At 39.8% G+C, this 23,901-nt stretch overlaps 2 protein-coding genes across 3 annotated transcripts in view; one reads left to right on the top strand and one right to left on the bottom strand.

Annotated features, from left to right (window-relative positions):
- The window catches only part of SHROOM4 (shroom family member 4), a 274,200-nt gene that overhangs the window by 229,624 nt on the left and 20,675 nt on the right, over positions 1-23,901 (bottom strand). The gene's annotated exons all lie outside the window — the stretch shown is intronic.
- Positions 14,669-15,686, top strand: LOC105864335 (MAPK-interacting and spindle-stabilizing protein-like). The gene has a single exon (XM_012752179.3). It carries the CDS (start codon positions 14,761-14,763, stop codon positions 15,496-15,498), a length of 738 nt encoding a protein of 245 aa, XP_012607633.1. The 5' UTR covers positions 14,669-14,760; the 3' UTR covers positions 15,499-15,686.

The raw sequence follows: 23,901 nt of genomic DNA on the forward strand, positions 1-23,901 counted from the left end.
AAAACATCATTATGCAGTGCATACATCACTAAATGTATACACCACTATATTTGAAAACCCAGAAGAAATGGGTAAATTTTTATAAACATACAACTGACCAAGACTGAACCATGCAAAAATAGAAAATCTAAACTGACCTGTAACTAGCAAGGAGATTGAATCAGTAAACCAAAACATCTCTAAATAAAGAAAAATCCAGGACCAGATAGCTTCACTGGTAAATTCTACCAAACATATAAAGAAGAATTAATGCTAATCCTTCTCAAACTCTTTCAAAAAATTGAAGAGGAAGGAACATTTCCAAACTCATGAGGCCAGCATTTCCCTGATACTAAAGCCAGACAAGGATATTACAAGAAAAGAGAACTAAAGGCCAATAACCCTAATAGAAAATAGATGCACATATTCTCAACAAAATATCAGAAACCAAATTCAACAGCACATGAAGAGGATGATACACCATGACCAAGTGGTATTTATCCCAGGTATACAGACAGTTTAACATATACAAATCAATAAATATGATATACCACATTAACAGAATGAAGGATAAAAAACACATGGTCATCTCAATAGATACGACAAAAAAGCATTTGACAAACTCAACAGTATTTCATAAAAAGGCCTCAACAAACTAAGAATAGAAAGAAATTATCTCAACAAAATAAAGGCCATATAAGAAACTCTATAGCTAACATCATAATCAATAGTGAAAACCTGAAAGCTTTTCCTCTAAAATTAGGAAAAAAAACAAGGATAACCACTCTTACCACTTTTATTCAACATCATACTAGAAGTCTTACCTAGCATAATTAGGCAAGAAAAAGAAAGAAAAGACATCCAAATAGGAAAGGAACAAGTAAAATCATCTCTGCTTGCTGATGATATGAACTTATACATAGAAAATCCTAAACACTCCACAACAAAACCTGTTAAAACTAATAAATAAACAAATTTAGCAGTGTTGCAGGATACAAAACCAACATGCAAAAACCAGTGTGTTTCTACTCACTAACAGTGAACTACCTGAAATGGAAATTAAGAAAACAATCCCATTTATGATAGCATCAAAAAAAATACTCAGAAATAAATATAACTAAGGAAGTGAAATACTTGTACACTGAAAACTGTGAAGCATTGATGAAAGAAATTAAAGAAGATACGAAGGCATCCCATGTTAGTGGATGGAAGGCTTAATATTGTTAAAATGTCCATACTATCCAAAGTGATCTACAGATTCAATGAAATCCCTATCAAAATCCTATTAGATAGAAGGATATTTAATGCTCTCAATACAAAGAAATGCTAAATGTTTGAGATGATAGATAAGCTAATTCACCTGATCTGATCATGATGTCCCCTGTACATAAGTACAATTATTACATGTGAATTAATAAAAAGTAAAACTTTAAAAATCCTAAAGGCTTTTTTATAGAAATAGAAAAAAACTCTAAAATTCATAAGGGATCAAAAAGGAACTCAAATAGCAAAAACAATCTTAAGAAAATAAAAAAAAAAAAAAAAACGAAGCTGGAGTCATCATACACCCTGATTTCTAATTACATTGCAAAGCTATAGTAATCAAAACAGTATTTCACTGGCATAAAGACAGATATATAAACCAATGGGACAGCATAGACAGCCCAGAAATAAACCCACATAAGTGTGGTTAAATGGTCTTCAACAAGGGTACCAAGACTACACAATGGGGAAAATATAGTCTTTTCAAGAATGGTATGGAAAAACTGGACATCCACAGACAAAAGAATGAAATTGGACCCCTTTCTTACATAATACACAAAAATCATAAGATGTGAAACTGTAAAACTCCTAGATGAAAACATAAGGGGAAGACTTCTTGACATTTGTCTTGGCAATGATTTCTTGGATGTGCCTCTGAAAGTGCAGGCAACAAAAGCAAAAATAAACAGGTAGAACTACATCAAATTAAAAAACTTCTGTACAACAAAGTAATCAGTTAACAGAGAGAAAAGGCAGCCTATGGAATGGGCGAAAATATTTGTAAAAAATTTATCTGACAAGGGGTTAGTATCCAAACTATATAAGGAACTCGTACATTTCAATAGCAAAAAAGCAAATAACCCAATTGAAAAATGCATAAATGACTTAAATAGACATTTTTTCCCAAAATAAACAACCGACAGGCATATGAAAAGATGCTCAACATCACGAATCATCAGAGAAATGCAAATCAAAACCACAATGGGACATTATCTCACACCTGTTAGGATAGCCATTATAAAAATAAATGTAATAAGTGTTGGGGTGAGGATGTGGAGAAATTGGAACCTTTGTACATAGTTGATCGGAGTATAAAATGGTGCAGCTACCATGAAAAACAGTATGGAGGTTCCTTAAAAAATTAACACTAAAATTACATATGATCCAACAATCCCGTTTCTGGGTATTTATCTTGAACTCCTGGCCTCAAGTGATCCTTCTGTCTGATCCTTCCAAAGTGCTAGGATTACAGGCATGAGCCACCTTGCCCAGCCTTGGATATTTATCTAAAAGAATTGAAATTGAGACCTGGAAGAGACATTTGAACTCCCATGTTCATTGGGACATTATTTATCATTTCCAAGGTATAGAAACAACCCAAATGTCCATCAGTGGATAAATGGATAAATAAAATGTGATATAACACACAATGGAATATTATTTAGGAGAAAATCTTGCAATATGCAGCAACATAGAGGAATCTGGAGGACATTATGCTAAATTAAATAAGCCAGTAACAGAAGGACAAATACTGCATGATTCCACCTACTTGAAATATCTAAAATAGCCAAACTAATAGAAGCAGATAGTAGAATGGTGGTTGCCAGGGGATAAGGGGAGAGGCAAAGGGATAGTTGCTGTTCAACAAGTATAAAGTTTCAGTTATGCATGATAAGTTCTAGAGATCTGTTGTAAAACATCATACCTATTGTTAACAATGCAGAATTGTGCACTTAAAAATTTGTTAAAAGTGTAAATCTCATGTTAACACTACAATAAAAAGTAAGTTATATGAATTTCAAATTTTAATAAGATATGAATATACTTTCTGAATTCTAATATAAAAAAGTAAAGATTGGAAAAAATCAGTATCCTTACTTTGTAGTCAAACTTTACCCAGTTGGCACAATACATTCTGGAACAGGAGACTATATAATGATTCCCAGACCTTTCTATTCACAAAGATTTTATTAAAAACAATGAGAGGTCATGAAGGCTGCACACTAATATATATTGCAGTAACTAGTATCACCTTTCTGGAGAACAGATTTCAGGTGTTAGCTGAAAGAAAAGAAAGAAGGTTTACTAACTTTGGCTTTCTTAGAGGATGAAATTAAGGTAAGGCTACCTGTTCCTAAGTTTTTCAATAGTTAAAAACTAATCTTGGGGCTTTTTTATTCATTTAAGATGTCATAATCATTATGTAAGAGAGTAGAAGAAGAAAAATAAGATGTGTGGTTCCCATATGGTTCGGGAAGAATCACAAGCAGTCTATGACTCTCTTAAAGACTCTGATGAAATATGTGAAGGGAGAAGAAAAGGGGGCCCTGTACAGGGTGGGGGGGGGGGTTGACAAATATATTATGGGGCCAGAGGGAGAACTCAAGAGCACATTTTGATTTTGCAAAACCAAGTTAGACACCCTGAGGTAGGCGGGTTATACTCATGTAACATAACAGCCAATCCATCAACAGAAAATTAAGTACTCACTAGCGATTTATAGTTAAAGCTTGGTGAACTGGAACACAGCAACTGGAACTATATAATTTTCTCTGAATTCAGAAATGTAATTAAATTGGTACACACAGGGAATTAACAACAGTATCATGATCCATTAGAGAATGAGGTGTTGCCCTTATTACTGTAGTACCTATGTGTCCACTTAGGTGCTGTTCAGTTAACACCAATTTGCTGGTGAGTATATGTGGTGCTTGTTTTTCCATTCTTGGGATACTTCACTTAATAGTATGGGTTCCAGCTCTAACCAGGAAAATAGGAGATGTGCTATGTCACCATTGTTTCTTAGAGCTGAATAGTACTCCATAGTATACATATACCACATTTTATTAATCCATTCTTGGATTGATGGGCACTTGGGCTGTTTCCACAGCCTTGCAATTATGAATTGTGCTGCTACAAACATTCGAATGCAGGTGTCTTTTTTTGTAGAGTGTCATTGGATCTTTTGGGTAGATGCCCAGCAATGGGATTGCTGGATCAAATGGTAGATTCACTTGTATCGCTTTAAGGTATCTCCATATTGCTTTCCACAAAGGTTGAACTAGTTTGCAGTCCCACCAGCAGTGTAGGAGTGTTCCTCTCTCTCCGCAAACACGCCAGCATTTATTGTTTGGAGACTTTTTGATAAAGGCCATTCTCACTGGAGTTAAGTGATATCTCATTGTGGTTTTGATTTGCATTTCCCTGATGATTAGAGATGTTGAGCATTTTTTGATATTTTTGTTGGCCATTCTTCTGTCTTCTTTAGAAAAGTTTTTGTTCAAGTCCTTTGCCCACTTTTTAATAGGGTAATATGATTTTTTCTTGCTGATTTTCATGAGTTCTAAGTATATTCTAGCTATCAGTCCCTTATCGGACACATAGGATGAAAAAATTTTCTCCCATTCTGTAGGCTGTCTGTTTACTTTCATGACTATTTCTTTGGCTGTGCAGAAGCTTTTTAGTTTCATCATGTCCCATTTATTTATTTATGTTGGTGCTGTGATTGCCTTTGGGGACTTCTTCATAAACTCTTTGCCCAGGCCGCGGTCTAGGAGAGTGTTTCCAACTTTTTCCTCTAGAATTCTAATAGTTTCATACCATAGGTTTAAATCTGTTATCCAGCGTGAGTTGATTTTTGTGAGAGGTGAAAGGTTGGGTACTGTTTTAGCCTTCTACAGGTGACTATCCAGTTTTCCAAGCACAATTTATTGAAAAGGGATTCTTTTCCCTAGTGTATGTTTTTGTCTGCTTTATCAAAGATTAGATGGCTATATGAGGATGGTTTTATATCAGGATTATCACATCTGTTCCACTGGTCCATATTCCTATTTTTGTGCCAATACCTTATTGATTTAATTACTACAGCTTTGTAGTATAGTTTGATATCTGGTATATTAATGCCTCCCATTTTGTTTTTGTTGCCTAGAATTGCTCTTGATGTTCGGGGTCTTCTTTGGTTCCATACGAAGCGTAAAATTATTTTTTCTATATCTGTGAAGAATGCTGATGGGATTTTAATAGGTATTGCATTGAATCTGTAGATCAGTTTGGGTAGTATAGACATTTTGATGATGTTGAGTCTTGCGATCCATGAGCATGGTATGGATTTCCATTTGTTTACATCCTCTGCTATTTCCTTCCTCAGTGTTTCATAGTTCGCCCTGTAGAGGTCTTTTACCTCCTTGGTAAGTATGTTGCTAGGTACTTTAATTTCTTTGTTGCTATTGTGAAGGGAATTGAGTCTTTGATTTGGTTCTCAATTAGATTCTTGTTGGCGTATATCAATGCCTCTGATTTCTGTGTATTGATTTTGTATCCTGAGAATTCACTAAATTCACTGATCACTTGCTGGAGTTTCCTGGTTGAATCTTTTTGGTTTTCTAGATATAATATCATATCATCAGCAAACAGCGAAAATTTGATCTCTTCTGCCCTTATTTGGATACTTTACTTCCATTTTCCTGTCTGATTGCTGTAGCCAAGACTTCCAGCACTATGTTGAACAGAAGTGGAGATAGTGGGCAGCCTTGTCTGGGTCCAGTTCTAAGTGGGAATGATTTCAATTTTTCCCCATTCAGTATGATGTTGGCTATGGGTCTGTCATATATGGCTTGTATCATTTTTAGGAATGTCCCTTCTATGCCTATATTCTTAAATGTTCATATCATGAATGGGTGTTGAATTTTGTCAAAAGCTTTTTCAGCATCTATTGAAAGAATCATGAGGTCTTTGTTTTTGCTTCTCTTTATGTGGTGAATTGCATTAATAGATTTTCGTATGTTGAACCATCCCTGCATCACTGGGATGAAGCCCACTTGGACGTGATGGATTATTATTTTTTTTTGGCATATTATGGGGGTACAGATATTAAGGTTTCAATAAGTGCCCATTTCCCCCCCTTCCCGGAAAAGTCTGAGTCTCCATCATGACCATCCCCCAGATGGTGCACATCTCACTCATTATGTATGTATATACCCAACCCCCTCCCTCCTCCCCAATACCCTATTACTGTAGCAACTATGTGTCCACTTAGGTGCTACTCAGTTAATACCAGTTTGCTGGAGAATATATCTGGTGCTTGTTTTTCCATTCTTGGGATACTTCACTTAGTAGTATGGGTTCCAGCTCTAACCAGGAAAATATAAGATGTGCTATATCACCATTGTTTCTTAGAGCTGAATAGTACTCCATGGTATACATATACCACATTTTATTAATCCATTCTTTGATTGATGGGCACTTGGGCTGTTTCCACAGCCTTGCAATTATGAATTGTGCTGCTATAAACATTCGAGTGCAGGTGTCTTTTTTGTAGAGTGTCACTGGATCATTTGGGTAGATGCCCAGCAATGGGATTGCTGGATCAAATGGTAGATTCACTTGTATCGCTTTAAGGTATCTCCATATTGCTTTCCACAGAGGTTGAACTAGTTTGCAGTCCCGCCAGCAGTGTAGGAGTGTTCCTCTCACTCCGCAACCACGCCAGCATTTATTATTTGGAGATTTTTTGATAAAGGCCATTCTCACTGGGGTTAAGTGATATCTCATTGTGGTTTTGATTTGCATTTCCCTGATGATTAGAGATGTTGAGCATTTCTTCATATGTTTGTTGGCCATTCTTCTGTCTTCTTTAGAAAAATTTCTGTTCAAGTACTTTGCCCACTTTTTAATGGGGTTATTTGATTTTTTCTTCCTAATTTTCGTGAGTTCTAAGTATATTCTAGTTATCAGTCCCTTATCGGATGCATAGGATGCAAAAATTTTCTCCCATTCTGTAGGTTGTCTGTTTACTTTCATGACTATTTCTTTGGCTGTGCAGAAGCTTTGTAGTTTGATCATGTCCCATTTATTTATTTTTGTTGCTGCTGTGATTGCCTTTGGGGACTTCTTCATAAACTCTTTGCCCAGGCCGATGTCTAGGAGAGTGTTTCCAACTTTTTCCTCTAGAGTTCTAATAGTTTCATATCTTAGGTTTAAGTCTGTTATCCAGCGTGAGTTGGTTTTTGTGAGAGGTGAAAGGTGTGGGTCCTGTTTTAGCCTTCTACAGGTGGCTATCCAGTTTTCCCAGCTCCATTTATTGAAGAGAGATTCTTTTCCCCAGCGTATGTTTTTGTCTGCTTTGTCAAAGATGAGATGGCTATATGAGGATGGTTTTATATCAGGATTCTCACATCTGTTCCACTGGTCAATATTCCTGTTTTTGTGCCAATACCATATTGTTTTAAGTAATACAGCTTTGTAGTATAGTTTGATATCTGGCATATTAATGCCTCCCATTTTGTTTTTGTTGCCTAGAATTGCTCTTGATATTCGGGGTCTTCTTTGGTTCCATACGAAGCGTAAAATTATTTTTTCTATATCTGTGAAGAATGCTGATGGGATTTTAATAGGTATTGCTTTGAATCTGCAGATCAGTTTGGGTAGTATAGACATTTTGATGATATTGAGTCTGCCGATCCACGAGCATGGTATGGATTTCCATCTGTTTACATCCTCTGCTATTTCCTTCCTCAGTGTTTCATAGTTCTCCCTGTAGAGGTCTTTTACGTCCTTGGTTAAGTACATTCCTAGGTACTTTAATTTCTTTGTTGCTATTGTGAAGGGAATTGAGTCTTTGATTTGGTTCTCAATTAGATTGTTGTTGGCGTATATGAATTCCTCTGATTTCCGTGTATTGATTTTGTATCCTGAGACATTACTAAATTCATTGATCAGTTCCAGGAGTTTCTTGGTTGAATCCTTGGGGTTTTCTAGATACAATATCATATCATCAGCAAACAGTGAAAGTTTGATCTCTTCTGCCCCTATTTGGATACCTTTGATTCCATTTTCCTGTCTGATTGCTGTAGCCAAGACTTCCAGCACTATGTTGAACAGAAGTGGAGATAGTGGGCAGCCTTGTCTGGTTCCAGTTCTAAGTGGTAATGATTTCAATTTTTCCCCATTCAGTATGATGTTGGCTATGGGTCTGTCATATATGGCTTGTATCATTTTTAGGAATGTCCCTTCTATGCCTATATTCTTAAATGTTCATATCATGAATGGGTGTTGAATTTTGTCAAAAGCTTTTTCAGCATCTATTGAAGAATCATGTGGTCTTTGTTTTTGCTTCTCTTTATGTGGTGAATTGCATTAATAGATTTTTGTATGTTGAACCATCCCTGCATCACTGGGATGATGCCCACTTGGATGTGATGGATTATTTTATTGATAAGCATCTGGATTCGGTTAGCTAAGATTTTGTTGAAAATTTTTGCATCTATATTCATTAGGAATATTGGTCTGTAGTTTTGTTTTATGTTGCATCCTTTCCTGATTTTGGTATCAGAGTAATATTCGCTTCATAAAAGGTGTCCGGAGTGTTACCATTCTTCTTGATGTTGTGGAATAGTTTCTGCAAGATAAGTACTAGTTCCTCTTTGTAAGTGTGGTAAAATACGGGTGTGAAGCCAGTGGACCGGGACTTTCCTTTTTAGGGAGATTTTTTTTTTATTATTTCGGCATATTATGGGGGTACAGAATTTAAAGTTTCAATAAATGCCCATTTCCCCCCCTTCCCCGAAAAGTCTGAGTCTCCATCATGACCATCCCCCAGATGGTGCACATCTCACTCATTATGTATGTATATACCCAACCCCCTCCCCCCTCCCACCTGACCAATACCCTATTACTGTAGTACCTACGTGTCCACTTAGGTGCTACTCAGTTAATACCAGATTGCTGGAGAATATATCTGGTGCTTCTTTTTCCATTCTTGGAATACTTCACTTAATAGTATGGGTTCCAGCTCTAACCAGGAAAATATAAGATGTGATATTTCACCATTGTTTCTTAGAGCTGAATAGTACTCCATGGTATACATATACCACATTTTATTAATCCATTCTTGGATTGATGGGCACTTGGGCTGTTTCCACAGCCTTGCAATTATGAATTGTGATGCTATAAACATTCGAGTGCAGGTGTCTTTTTTGTAGAGTGTCATTGGATCATTTGGGTAGATGCCCAGCAATGGGATTGTTGGATCAAATGGTAGATTCACTTGTAACGCTTTAAGGTATCTCCATATTGCTTTCCACAGAGGTTGAACTAGTTTGCAGTCCCAACAGCAGTGTAGGAGTGTTCCTCTCTCTCCGCAACCATGCCAGCATTTATTGTTTGGAGATTTTTTGATAAAGGCCATTCTCAATGGGGTTAAGTGATATCTCATTGTGGTTTTTATTTGCATTTCCCTGATGATTAGAGATGTTGAGCATTTTTTCATATTTTTGTTGGCCATTCTTCTGTCTTTTTAGAAAAGGTTTTGTTCAAGTCCTATGCCCACTTTTTAATGGGGTTATTTGATTTTTTCTTCCTGATTTTCGTGAGTTCTAAGTATATTCTAGTTATCAGTCCCTTATCGGATGCATGGGATGCAAAAATTTTCTCCCATTCTGTAGGTTGTCTATTTACTTTCATGACTATTTCTTTGGCTGTGCAGAAGATTTGTAGTTTCATCATGTCCCATTCATTTATTTTTGTTGGTGCTGTGATTGCCTTTGGGGACTTCTTCATAAACTCTTTGCCCAGGCCGATGTCTAGGAGAGTTTTTCCAACTTTTTCCTCTAGAGTTCTAATAGTTTCATACCTTAGGTTTAAGTCTGTTATCCAGCGTGAGTTGGCTTTTGAGAGAGGTGAACGATGTGGGTTCTGTTTTAGCCTTCTAGTGGTGGCTATTCAGTTTTCCCAGCATCATTTATTGAAAAGGGATTCTTTTCCTCAGTGTATGTTTTTGTTTGCTTTGTCAAAGATGAGATGGCTATATGAGGATCGTTTTATATCAGCATTATCACATCTGTTCCACTGGTCAATATTCCTATTTTTGTGCAAATACCATAGTGATTTAATTACTACAGCTTTGTAGTATAGTTTGAAATCTGGCATATTAATGCTTCCCATTTTTTTTTGTTGCCTAGAATTGCTCTTGATATTCGGGGTCTTCTTTGGTTCCATACGAAGGGTAAAATTATTTTCTCTATATCTGTGAAGAATGCTGATGGGATTTTAATAGGTATTGCATTCAATATGTAGATCAGTTTGGGTAGTATAGACGTCTTAATGATGTTGACTTTGCCAACCCACGAGCATGGTATGGATTTCCATCTGTTTACATCCTATGCTATTTTCTTCTTCATTGTTTCATAGTTCTCCGTGTAGAGGTCTTTTTACCTCCTTGGTTAAGTATATTCCTAGGTACCTTAATTTCTTTGTTGCTCCGGTGATTATGGAGTTGAGATTAATCCTTTTGCTTAGATCCAGTAAGGTTTGCTTTATGAATCCGGGTGCACCTAAGTTGGGTGCATATATATTTAAAATTGTTATCTCTTCTTATTGAACTGTGCCCTTCACCATTATATAATGACCCTCTTTGTCTTTCGCTACTTTTGTTGGTTTAAAAATTAAATCGTCTGAAATTGGAACTGCCACGCGAGCCTTCTTTTCGATTCTATTTGCTTGGAATATTGATCTCCACCCTTTTATTTTTAGTCTATATGCATCCTTGCAGGTTAGATGTTTTTCCTGAAGACAGCATATACTTGGCCTGTATTTTCTTATCCATTCAGCCAGCCTATGTCTCTTGAGTGGAGAGTTTAAGCCATTCACATTCATTGAGAGAACTGATAGGTAAGATAGATTACTGTTCATTCTGTTGGGTTGGATGTTATTGCTATGATTTCTGTCTGGTGCCATTGTAATATCTGGCCTTTAATATCTTTGGGTTTTGGTTGTTTTTATATTCGTGGATTATTATTATGATGTTCTGTGCGTAACACTTTTTTAAGTACTTCTTGTAGGGCTGGTCTTGTCTTGGTGAATTCTCTGAGCCTTTGCTTGTCTCAGAATGTTTTTATTTCTCCTTCATATACGAAGCTTAGTTTTGCAGGGAATAAGACTCTAGGCTGGGCATTGTTTTATTTCAAAAGAGTGAGAATGGGGCCCCAGTCTCTCCTTGCTTTTAAAGTCTCATTAGAGAAGTCTGATGTTATTCGAATTGGCTTTCCCTTGTATGTTACTTGCTTCTTTTGTCTTACAGCTCTTACAAGGGCCTCTTTATTTGATACTTTGGTCAGTCTGATTACTGCATATCGTGACGTCTTCCTGTTTGCATTGAATCTCCCAGGGGTCCTCTGAGCTTCTTGAACTTGTATATCAAGATGTTGAGCTAGGCCTGGGAAATTTTTCTCTATTATATCTTCAAACAGCTTGTCCAACCCTTGAGTGTTGTCTTCTTCCCCTTCTGGTAACCCTATGACCCTCACGTTAGGTTTCTTCACATAATGCCACAGCTCTTGTAGGCTTTGCTCTTTTCTCTTGTTTCTCTGCTCTATTTCTGTGACTGATTTATTTAATTGGAGGGTGTTATCTTCAAGCTCTGAGATTCTTTCTTCTGTTTGACCTACCCTGTCCTTGAGACTTTCCACTGTATTTTGTAGTTCCTTGATTTGATTCTTCATTTCCAGGAGTTCAGTTACACGTATCTTCATTGTTTCTATTTCTTTTCCCATATCCTGGAGACTTTTTGTGGTTTCTTTGTGTTGGTTATTGAGTTGTTGTTGCAGCTGGGTGAGTGTTCTTATGATCCACATATGAAATTCCTCTTCTGTCATATTGGTTGCCTGATTTTGTTTGATGTCAGTTTCTAGGGGGCTGGTGCTCCTCTTTGGGGGTGTGTTTTCCGTTTGGTTCTTCATATTTCCAGAGTTCTTTCACTGATTTCTTCCCATGAAAATCAGTTGTTGTTTCTTTCCTTAAGTTATTGTTTGGGTATTCACACACCTTGTTTAGTTTCTGAGGCGTTAGGTGGTGTCTGTGGGTGAAATTGGACCACTCCCTTTATATTGAGTCTGTGGGTGCCGTTGAATGGCTGTGCAAGATGCTGTCCCTGTCAGTAGGTGGCGTTTGCTTGGAGGAACAGTCTATGCACTGTTGATTTTGTGTCCTGTTGATTTTGTGTCCTGTTATCAGCTCTTGTTCTGGGTGGAGCTGGGTTGGGTAAGCCTGCCCTCAGGCCGTTAGCAGGGGTCAAAGTTCCATTCTCTCCTTCCAGGGTAAGCTGTCAGGACGGGGCTGGAATGGTCCCGCTCAGCCAGAAAGTCTGTGTGTGGGGGTGGGACTGTCTGAGACCCACAGTCTGGAGCGGGCCTCGCTTCTTTCCACCCTCCCCAACTCCGCAGCTACTCCTGGTTCTCTGCCAGCAGGCCTGACTACAAGCCACCAGGACTCCCCGGACTGTGATGCCGGCTGGGAGGTTCCCTGCACAGGAACGCCACCTGGGATGGGCACACGGCCTCCTCCTGGGAAGAGGGTTGCCCTCTAGGGCACTGATCCGCCCCTGGAGACACACACACCTCAGTAGGCTGTTCATGTATAACCCTTCTGTGCCCCAGGCAATGCTAGTCCTTGGTGCAGGGGATCTGGTCTGCAGGTCCGACCTCTGGGTCCCAGAGTTCAAACTGTATTCCCACCAGGGAGAGGAGTTCCAGTCCCAATTCACCCACAGGGAGCCCAAGCTGGGCCTATGTCTCTCAGCCTCTGAGTCAGCACCGTTCTCCTGGGAACACTGTGCCAGCAGCTCCTGGGAGGGCGGGCAGGTAGGGAGCTCACCGTCTGAGTTCCCCTGAGTCAGCTGTAGGGTCCCAAAAGGGAAGGTCCTTTTCCCTGGAGGTTCCTCTGGCTGGTGGCTGTATTGTCCCTCTGGGCAGCCGTGGGTAGGGTCGGCGGAGGGGAGGAGGAGGCAATATGGCACCTGCCACGCGGCTCGGGTCTGTGCACACGGCGGTGCCCGGAGAAAGTTGGGAACCTGGTGCCACGTCTGCTACAGGCTCACCACTGGCTGGCGGCGGCGGTCTCTGGGCTGGTGTCTGCAGGTCTCTCCACCTGCTGGGGAGCCAACCATCAGTCCCAAATGCAGGGGAGGGGAAATAGCAAATCCACCTATCCTTGCCACTGGGGTCCGGGCTGCTCCGGTGGTCTCAGCCTCCAGTTCTCTTCTGCAGCCTCCTCCTGTGGAGTCTCCTGGGGTCTCAGGTACCCCTCCCTCTGGTCCTTGTCTGCTGTATGCTCATCTTCTTGCTTCTTTCCTCTAATTTCTGCTAGAATCTGTCTTTTCTGCAGAGACACTCTGTCTGGCAGTGTTATTCGTCCGCCATCTTGCTCCACCCCCTCTTAGGAGATTTTTAATTGCTGTGTCTATTTCAGCTCTTGAGATTGGTCTGTTCAGGGAATCTATTTCTTCCTGGTTGAGCCTAGGGAGGCTGAGTGTTTCTAGAAATTTGTTCATTTCCTCCACATTTTCCAGTTTGTGTGAATAAAGATTTTTGTCGTATTCATTAATTTTATCTTGTATCTCTTTGGGATCAGTTGTGATATCTCCTTTTTTGTTTCTCATGGAGCTCATTAGAGATTTCTCTTTTCTGCTTTTCCTTAGGTTAAGACAATGGCGTGCCAATTTTGTTTATTTTTTCAAAGAACCAACTTTTTGTTTTATTAATCTCCTGAATAGCTTTCCTGTTTTCAATTTCGTTTAGTTCTGATTTGATCTTGTTGATTTCACTTCTTCTGCTGGGTTTGGAGTTGATCTGCTCTTCTTTTTCCAGCTCTTTGAGTTGTTTCATTAGATTGTCTGTTTGTGATCTTTTTGTCTTTTGGTTATAGGCATTTATGGAGGTAAACTTTCCTCTCAGAACTGCTTTATCTGTGTCCCAGAAGAGTTGATAACTTGTCTCTCCATTGTTGTTTTCTTCATAGAACTTTTTTATTTCCGTCTTGATTTCTTCATTTACGAAGTAATCGTTTAGTAGGAGGTTGTATAATTTCCACGTTTTTGTGTATAAATGTGAGTTTCTGTTAGGGTTGATTTCTAGTTTCTTTCCACTGTGATCTGAGAAGGTACATGGTATGATTTCTATTTTTTTAAATTTCTTGAGATTTACTTTGTGTAAATCTCTAGGATATGGTCAATCTTAGAGAATGTCCCGTGAGCTGATGAGAAGAACGTATATTCAGTGTATTTTGGGTAGAATGCCCTGTAGATGTCAGTCAGACCCAATTGTTCCAGAGTTTTGTTTAAGTCCATTATTTCTTTATTAATTTTCTGTTTGGAGGATCTGTCTCATGCCATCAGTGGGGTGTTGAAATCTCCGGTGATTATGGAGTGGCTATTAATCCATTTGCTTAGATCCAGTAAGGTTGGCTTTATGAAACTGGGTGCACCTAAGTTGGGTGTATATATATTTACAATTGTTCCCTCTGCTTGTTGAAGTGTGCCCTTCACCATTATATAATGACCCTCTTTTTCTTTCACTACTTTTGTTGGTTTAAAACTAAATCGTCTGAGGAGAGCTGCGCGCTGCTGGTGCTGCTGCTGCTGCTGCCGCCACTGCCGTCAGTCAGCCTGCGCCCGATTCTTCGTCGCCTCCTCCCTGGGACCGATCGCCACTTCTAGACCCTGCTGCGGGCTTGGATCTAACTGGGAAAATGTCGGATGAATTTGAGTTGGCAGATGCGCTACCCGAACACTCCCCTGCCAAAACTTCTGCTGTGAGCAATACAAAACCTGGCCAACCTCCTCAAGGCTGGCCAAGTTCCAACCCTTGGAATAACCCAAGTGCTCCACCTTCTGTGCCATCTGGACTCCCACCAAGTGCAACACCCTCCACTGTGCCTTTTGGACCAGCACCAACAGGAATGTATCCCTCTGTGCCTCCCAGCGGACCACCTCCAGGACCCCCAGCACCTTTTCCTCCTTCTGGACCATCATGCCCCCCACCTGGTGGTCCTTATCCAGCCCCAACTGTGCCAGGTCCTGGCCCCACAGGGCCATATCCTACACCAAATATGCCCTTCCCAGAGCTACGTAGACCATATGGTGCACCCACAGATCCAACTACAGCTGGTCCTTTAGGTCCATGGGGATCCATGTCTTCTGGACCTTGGGCACCAGGAATGGGAGGGCAGTATCCTACCCCTAATATGCCATATCCATCTCCAGGGCCATATCCCGCTCCACCTCCTCCCCAAGCACCAGGAGCAGCACCACTTGTTCCGTGGGGCACTGTTCCACCGGGAGCCTGGGGACCACCAGCACCATATCCTGCCCCTGCAGGATCATATCCCACACCAGGACTCTATCCTACTCCCAGTAATCCTTTCCAAGTGCCTTCAGGACCTTCTGGTGCTCCACCGATGCCTGGTGGCCCCCACTCTTACCATTAAGTTAACAATGGACGAAGAGATGACACTTTGCTTATTGAAGTACATATATATGCACATGAATGCATATATAAGAATTGCTGGTTTCACTATTCTTAGAGGGCATTCATGAAAGAACAACTCTTGCACCTCTCAGAGAAGATAACTGCCTCTTGTACTTGGATGTGTAGTACATCAGATGGATACAATCAGATGAAAACAGAAGTAAATCATTCAGATATGATTTTTATTTGTTTTTCATGGAAAGTTAAAGTGATTAAGTATACTGAATAGATCTTTGATTAACAATTTAAGTTATGAAACTACTTCAAAGTCTAAGAGTATGTGTTAGGATCTGCAACTTCATTGGCAAATTATTTCAAGTATTTTTCTATAGTCACTTCCCCCACCCCCCAAATTAACTTTGAAAATAATCACATTATAATCTAAACAAATGATGCCTCAACATTTTGAGCTGCTCTATCTATAGGACAAATAAACTTGGTTCCCTTGAGGTTTTATTTTGGATATAAATTTTAAGACTGTCAGTGATTGTCGGATTTTGAGTTCAGTAGCCAGCCAGTGTTCATTTATATCCTTGAGCTTTTGGCAAAAACTTCCTGGTTTTATTTTTAGCTGTATGGGTCATACAGCACTAAAATCTGCCATTTATGGAAACTGACTTTTTTTTTAATCCAGGCCAACATGCATGTAAAATTATATTCGTAGAGAATTGGTGATTTCATTGTATTGCTTTAGAATGATGGATTGTAAGATGTGCTTATTGTTTTGGGAAGACCTCAAGGAAGGAAATAATTCTCTCCTTTGTTCTGAATCTCAAACTAGATAAACCCCAGGAATTACTTTCTCAGAAAACCTGAGGCAGCTCTTCTGCCCAGACCATTCCCTTTAGCCACTTTAGCCACCCATCCCCACTTCCCAGTTCTTTAGACGGAGCATAGCCCTTGATTCCTCCCTGATATGGAAAACTGGCACACTCTATATGGGTCTGTCAAAAAGATACAGCAGTTCTGTTTAGAGAACCTTAAGTCATACATATGTGACTGTTCTCTTTGTGCAAGTGTGAATCAAAATATATATCTGTCTTTCATAGTCTGGTTAAGCTATGTCATTGTCTCCTGCATAGTTTCCTGGACCTATGTAAAGTGCTTATGGCTAACAGTTCAGTTCTATATTTGCTGACAGGTAAACGTGAGGCATTGAGTGCCATCTTTGAAAAAATTACCCTCTAGCTCTAACACTGAAAATAATAATAAATTGTAGATCTCTGCAGTTGAGTTTAAAGCAGTGTGACTGTGTTGCTTAAAGTATTGTTTATAACCACCACAACAGCCCTAGTAGCCTTTTGGCGCCTTAATCTTTAAATCAGATTCTTAGATTTGGGATAGACCTAACTTTGTTACTTGTCAAGTAACACTTTGAGATTTTGAATGTATTCATTGAGTTTCTAAAATGTATTGTGAATTTCTCAGAGCAGTATAGGAGAGATTTATGCTGGAGCTTTGTTTCTGCTTAGTAATAACATATTTAATAGTTTATTTCTGCTATAATTAAAATGTCAAGAATGCCAAATGCTGCCAATTTAATGGTTTGATAGCTACCTCCTTTTAAGAAAGAAAGATGGTCATCTTTGAGAGGAACATTCAGTTATTCCTTATGTTAAATAGATGATAGATTCAAACTTTAAGGATTGACAAAAGTAGAATCTAATTTGTTTGGATAGTTTCAGACTGGAGAATGTTGTTAGCATTTACAAGTGGCAAAAGTAGTCTTTTCTTCTTTAGCGTCTTTTCAAGACAGGTGATAGCTATCTACAGTTCTCTTGGAATCTGTTGTCAAAGTAGCCTCCAGTCTACAAGGCAGGTACCCTTAGGTGTTATGGCTTAAATTGTCAGTTGTGGAAGGATAAGATGATATGAAAACTGAGATAGCAGCAAAGTTGTCTCTCTTGGGAGTTATTTTTGGCTGTCCTACATTGGGATAAGTTGACAACTCTGGCTTTAGATGAAATATTTAATGTAACACTAGAGAGGATATAGTTTTTGACTAAAAGAAGAGGTAGCAAGATTGGGAATCTGTAATTGTGGAGTCCATTGATTGTAGGAGAAAATCTATTGGTAAAGGATTTAGCAAGTAATCCCAAATCTTGTTTGGGATTACTACTCCCAGTAAGTATAGTGGCTGTTGACCCCTACTGTCCCAGGTGCCCTGGATGATACTGCCATTTTAACCCTTTGCTTTCAAGGGCTTTACAACTGGTATTTGGGAAGATTTTTTTTTAATGTAAGCATGAAAATCAAAGTGATTAATAGAATTTGCTTTTATATTATTTTTGTAAAGCACCATTTCTCCAGTTGTGGGGGGTGGGTCTTGATTCTTGTGAGCATTCTGAGTCAAAAATATTTTTAAATTCAGTCTGGATGGAGTCAAGAAAGGCAAAAGTTTCGGAGGAGGAATGGAAGGAACATCTAGGAAGGTTTTTTTCCTCTTTACAAGGGAATAATGTTGCTTTCAAAACAAGTCATGCCAGGCTGAAATTGATTTATGGAAAAGACTGCTTGTTAGCAAGTATATTTGGTCTTAAGGGAATACAAATTATGGAATATACTAACATTTGGGCTTCAGAGCAAGAATTTTTAAATACATTTAATAGATATTTGAGATGTGTTCAGGAATAGTGTTTCTGGAGTGGGAATCATGGGTTTTGAAATGTTAAACACAAAAATGACAGTGAAAAATCAAAGCCTAGACCTTAGGTCCTCATTCCCACACAGTTCTCAAGAATCACATGGAGTACTACGAATACCTTGGCTTGTCTGTCCTGGACTGCCACCTTCTCATCTTCTCATTCTTTTGAAGACACTATTAACAGCTCTGACTCCACAGCCCTATTTTGTATAAAGTAATATTGATTATTCAGGAATAGACAATACATTTTTAATTACCCAAGAACTTCCTTTATTCTGCATCCATTTGCTGGTTGTTTTCAGTACAGGTAGTAATGGCACAAATAAGAAAAGGGGTAAATTTTAGGCTTCAGTCAAGTCATACCACTACAATATAATATTGGAATATTTTCCAGAAAAGAGGTCAGTGCCCATGCTCTATTACCTCACAAGTAATTAGTGCTGCCTGTTGTACTCAAATGTATAGTATTTGAAATTTTGTGTAGATGAAAATTGCTCTACTCAGAGTTTTCATTAAAAGAAATTTATCAGCCTAATTTATCAGGCAGTTGCCTACACTTCTAAACAATAAGTGCCAGTGTCTCTTTCCTCACTCTGAATGATATAGACCTATCTTTATCTAATGCCAGGGTTATAAACCGGGGAAATTAGACATAAGCACAGACCTTTAAGTATTAACATATTTGAAAATCCTAAGCCTAAATTCAGATGAATCACACTGATATATTGTTGTACTATGCATAGAAAGTGATGGATGGCTTTCAGGGAAGACTAATCTTAATAAAGCAATATTTAGTATTGAAGACAGACACTTTTCTTTTTATTTTCAGAATTCTGCCAAGTAAAACAAAAATTTGCCAATAAAATAATCAGTATTTTTTAAATGCCATGCAAGCTTCTGGCTATAGAATACATCTGAAGCATTCATTCAGTAGACACATCTGATCAGGTGCTTTGCCAGATGCCAGAGAGTCCCTGTCCTTGAGAGGCTTATAATCTAGGTGTGACATAACTGAATTCGTTAGTCTACCTGTTCATTACTGGTTTACCTACACATGTTAGGATTGCTGCTGGTGGAAATTGTAGAACCAGCCTTTGGGCATGTTAAAGGGCAAAGTGTGGTTTACCTTTTTTGTTAACTAAGAAATTGATGTTTTCCAAAATTGTGGTGTTGATCAGTGCAACTATTCAAGTGTACAAAGTAATGGGATGTTTTTCCTCTTCACTTTATCCCTGGATAAAGGCACTTTCACTGCCTGTCACTGGTTAGCAGATACTGATATGTTGCCTTTAAGTAAACTTGAGTTCTTATGCGTGTTCTGTAAATATATTTTGTAATTTTTTTCTTGAAATTGTGATTTTTCATTGACAATAATGACAAATTTAATGTATGTAATTGTCTATGCATTTTAAGTTAAACTGCCTAAAATGTGATTTGGGACATATACATTTGTATTATGAACTGTAAGCAATCTGTTTGAGATGTTAGGTTTTATCACCTGCTGCTGTATTTGTAAACAAAGACAAATGTTGCTTTAAGAAGAAATTATAATTAGGAATAGGCTATGGATGTGATACTTGATATTTTTTAAGATAAACTTGTTTGCTTTTGTGTATTATAAAAAACAAAAAAACAGAAAAACTAAATCGTCTGAAATTAGAATTGCCACGCCAGCCTTCTTTTGGCTTCCACTTCCCTGGAATACTGATCTCCAACCTTTTACTTTTAGTCTATATGCATCCTTGGAGGTTAGATGTGTTTCCTGAAGACAGCATATACTTGGCCTGTATTTTCTTATCCATTCAGCCAGCCTATGTCTCTTGAGTGGAGAGTTTAAGCCATTCACATTTATTGAGAGAACTGATAGGTAAGGTACATTACTGTTCATTCTGTTGGGTTGGATGTTGTTGCTCTGATTTCTGTCTTGAGCCATTGTATTATCTGGCCTTTAATCTTTGGGTTTTGGTTGTTTTTATATTCATGAGTTTTTATTATGGTGTTCTGTGTGTAACACTGTTTGGAGTACTTCTTGTAGGGCTGTTCTTGTTTTGGTGAATTCTCTCAGACTTCGCTTGTGTGAGAATGTCTTTATTTCTCTTTCATATATGAAGCTTAGTTTTGCAGGGAATATGATTCTAGGCTGGGCATTGTTTTGTTTCAGAAGAGTGAGAATGGGGCCCCAGTCTCTCCTTGCTTGTAAAGTCTCATTAGAGAAGTCTGGTGTTATTCGAATTGGCTTTCTCTTGTATGTCACATGCTTCTTTCGTCTTACAGTTCTTAGAAGGGCCTCTTTAGTTGATATTTTGGTCAGTCTGATGACTGCATGTCGTGACATCGTCCTCTTTGCATTGAATCTCCCAGGGGTCCTCTGAGCTTCTTGAACTTGTATATCGAGATTTTGAGCAAGGCCTGGGAAATGTTCCTGTATTATATTTTCAAATAGCTTGTCCAACCCTTGAGTGTTGTCTTCTTCCCCTTCTGGTAACCCTATGACCCTCGCATTAGGTTTCTTCACATAATCCCACATCTCTTGTAGGCTTTGCTCTTTTCTCTTGTTTCTCTGCTCTATCTCTGCGACGGTTTTATTTAGTTGGAGAATGTTATCTTCAATCCCTGAGATTCATTCTTCTGTTTGATCTACCCTGTTTTGAGACTTTCCACTGTATTTTGTAGTTCCCTGAATTGATTCTTCATTTCCAGGAGTTTGGTTAAACTTTTCTCCATTGTGTCTATTTCTTTAGTGAACTTTTGTTCTAGGTCCTGGAGGCTATTTGTGGTTTCTTTGTGTTGGTTATTGAGTCTGTTGCAGGTCGGTGAGTGTTCTTATGATCCACATACAAAATTCCTCTTCTGTCATTTTGGTTGCCTGATTTTCGTGGGTGTCCATTTCTAGGAGGCTGGTGCTCCTCTTTGGGGGTGTGTTTGCTGTTTGGTTCTTCATATTTCCTGAGTTTCTTTGCTGATTTCTTCCCATGTTGATCAGTTGTTGTTTCTTTCCTTTACGTTTTTGTTTGGGTATTCTCACACCTTGTGTAGTTTCTGAGCTGTTAGATGGTGTTTGTGGGTGAGATTAGACCACTACCTGTATAATGAGTCAGTGGGCACCGTGAAAAGGCTGTGCAGGATGCCGTCCCTGTCAGTAGGTGGCGCTTTCTTGGAGGAACAGACTATGCTGTTGATTTTGTGTCCGGTTATCAGCTCTTGTTCTGGGCAGAGCTTGGTTGAGTAAGCCTGCCCTCAGGCACCACCAATGCCGTTAGCAGGGGTCAAAGTTCTGTTCTCTGCTTCCAGGAAAAGTTGTCAGGGTGGGGCTGGAATGGTCCCGCTCAGCCAGAAAGTCTGCGTGTGGTGGTGGGGCTGACTGAGCCCCGCAGTCTGGAGTGGGCCTTGCTTCTTTCCACCCTCCCCAACTCTGCAGCTACTCCTCGGCCTCTGCCAGCAGGCCAGACCACACGCCACCAGGCCTCCCCGGAGCCAGAGGGGAGGTTCCCTGCGCAGGAACACCACCCGGGCTGGGCGTAAGTCCTCCTTTTGGGAGGAAGGTTTCCCTATATGACGCTGATCTGCCCCTGAAGGCACACACACCTTAGTAGGCTGTTCACGTATATCCCTTCTGTGCCCCAGGCAATGCTAGACCTCGGTGCAGGGGATCTGCTCTGCAGGTCCAACCTCTGGGTCCCAGAGTTCAAACTGTATCCCCATCAGGGAGAGGAGTTCTGGTCCCAATTCACCCACAGGGAGCCCAAGCTGGGTCTATGTCTCTCAGCCTCTGGGTCTGCACCGTTCTCCTGGGAACACCGTGCCAGCAGCACCTGGGAGGGCTGGCGGGTAGGGAGCTCACAGTCTGAGTTCCCCTGAGTCAGCTGTAGGGTCCCAAAAGGGAAGGTCCTGTTCCCTGGAGGTGCCTCCGGCTGGTGGCTGTATTGTCCCTCTGGGTAGCCTCGGGTAGGGTCGGCGGAGGGAAGGAGGAGGCAATATGAGGCCTGCCACGTGGCTGGGGTCTGTGCACAAGGAGGTGCCGGGAGGGAGTTGGGAGCCTGGTGCCGCGTCCGCTACAGGCTCACCGCTGGCTGGTGGCAGCCATCTCTGGGCTGGTGTCCGCAGGTCTCTCCACCCGCTGGGGAGCCCACCAGCAGTCCCAAATTCAGGGGAGAGGAAACGGCATAGCCACCTACCCTTGCTGCTGGTCTCCGTGCTGCTCTGGCGGTCTCAGCTTCCAGTTTTCCTCCACAGCCTCCTCCTGTGGAGTCTCCCGGGGTTCAGGTATCCCTCCTTCTGGCCCTCGTCCCCTGTATGCTCGTCTTCTTGCTTCTTTTTTCTAATTTCTGCTAGAATCTGTCTTTTCTGTAGAGACACTCTGTCTGAAGGTGTTTCTCGTCCGCCATCTTGATCCACACCCCAGCATATCTTACTCAGTCAGAGAACCTGGCACACTTAACATAGAAATCATTTACAAAATACAAATGAGAAACCACAATCACTACAAAATGAAGGGAGGAAATACAGAGAGAAGAGAATGAGAAGAAGTGAAGGGAAGGAGGAGGTGGGGGATGGAAGAAGTTCTGTAGGATGTAGCATTTTAAAGGGGCTTCTCAGTACAGAAGACAAGGAAGATTTCTACTCTAAAAAAACTATCCCTCCAACCACCCAACCACCATACCAACCCTCTCCCTCTCTCCCTCCCTCCTTCCTTCCATCCTTTTCTCTCTCTCTGCCACATTCACACAAATGCATATGATAAAATTCAGCCTCTCGATCCATAATCTCTAGAATGAGTGGTGAAGCTTCTTTCCATCTATCTATCTATCTATCTATCTATCTATCTATCTATCTATCCATCCATCCATCTATCCATATATCTATCTATCTACATGAAGAAGGAAATTTTCTATCAGTTTTTGATAGCACAGTAATGCAGGTTAGAGGCAAGAGAGAGAAAGATCAGAGGTAATAAATATTAGGGAAGTCAGATTGCAAACAGAGGATGTAATTAAATTTTTCATTTTTATGCCATTCTTCATTCAGCTTCTAGTATATATACATAAATGATATGACTATAGATGGCAACGATTGGAACTATTTGTTTTCTGGCCCTGTCACTGATGGTATCTGGAACAAATGTACGAACCATAGGGCAATATCATAAATGAATGTAGAACCAAAGAAAGAAACTAGATTCAGAAACAGGAGATTCATACAAACATAAAATAGGAAAAGAAGTAATCTCAAATCTTACAGAAGTTCCTAAAACCTAACTCTACTTGTTAAGTTCTAGGAACCTATATGGGGTGAAAAGCCTAATCCAACAGTTTATATCTATGGACTCTGCCTTTAAGGAGATAACATATCCCATGAAGGTTATAAAACAAGCATGCAAAGCTCATTAGAAAGAACATGGTGAGCACCAGAAGAGAGGCGGAAAAGTTCTAAAAATTTTGTGGAGGGAGGAATGGAAAGAAAAATGGAAGGATGGATGATAGGGTAGAATGGGACCAGAAAGAAGTGGAATCTGTGAATGGCCTCAAAGAATTGGTAGGAGTTAATCAGGTAGATAGTACTAGAAATGTGTTTTAACCACTTTGGTACCAGTGTCGACTATAGTCGATAGCCACAGATGAACGTGCACAGCGACTTTAGCCGACAGCCATGATATGACTTTTCTAATTTTTCATTTATCAAAATAAAATTGTGAACATTTAAAAATAATGTAATGAAAAC

The sequence above is a fragment of the Microcebus murinus genome, chromosome X (assembly GCF_040939455.1).
Source record: "Microcebus murinus isolate Inina chromosome X, M.murinus_Inina_mat1.0, whole genome shotgun sequence".
Classification (NCBI taxonomy): Eukaryota; Metazoa; Chordata; class Mammalia; order Primates; family Cheirogaleidae; genus Microcebus; species Microcebus murinus.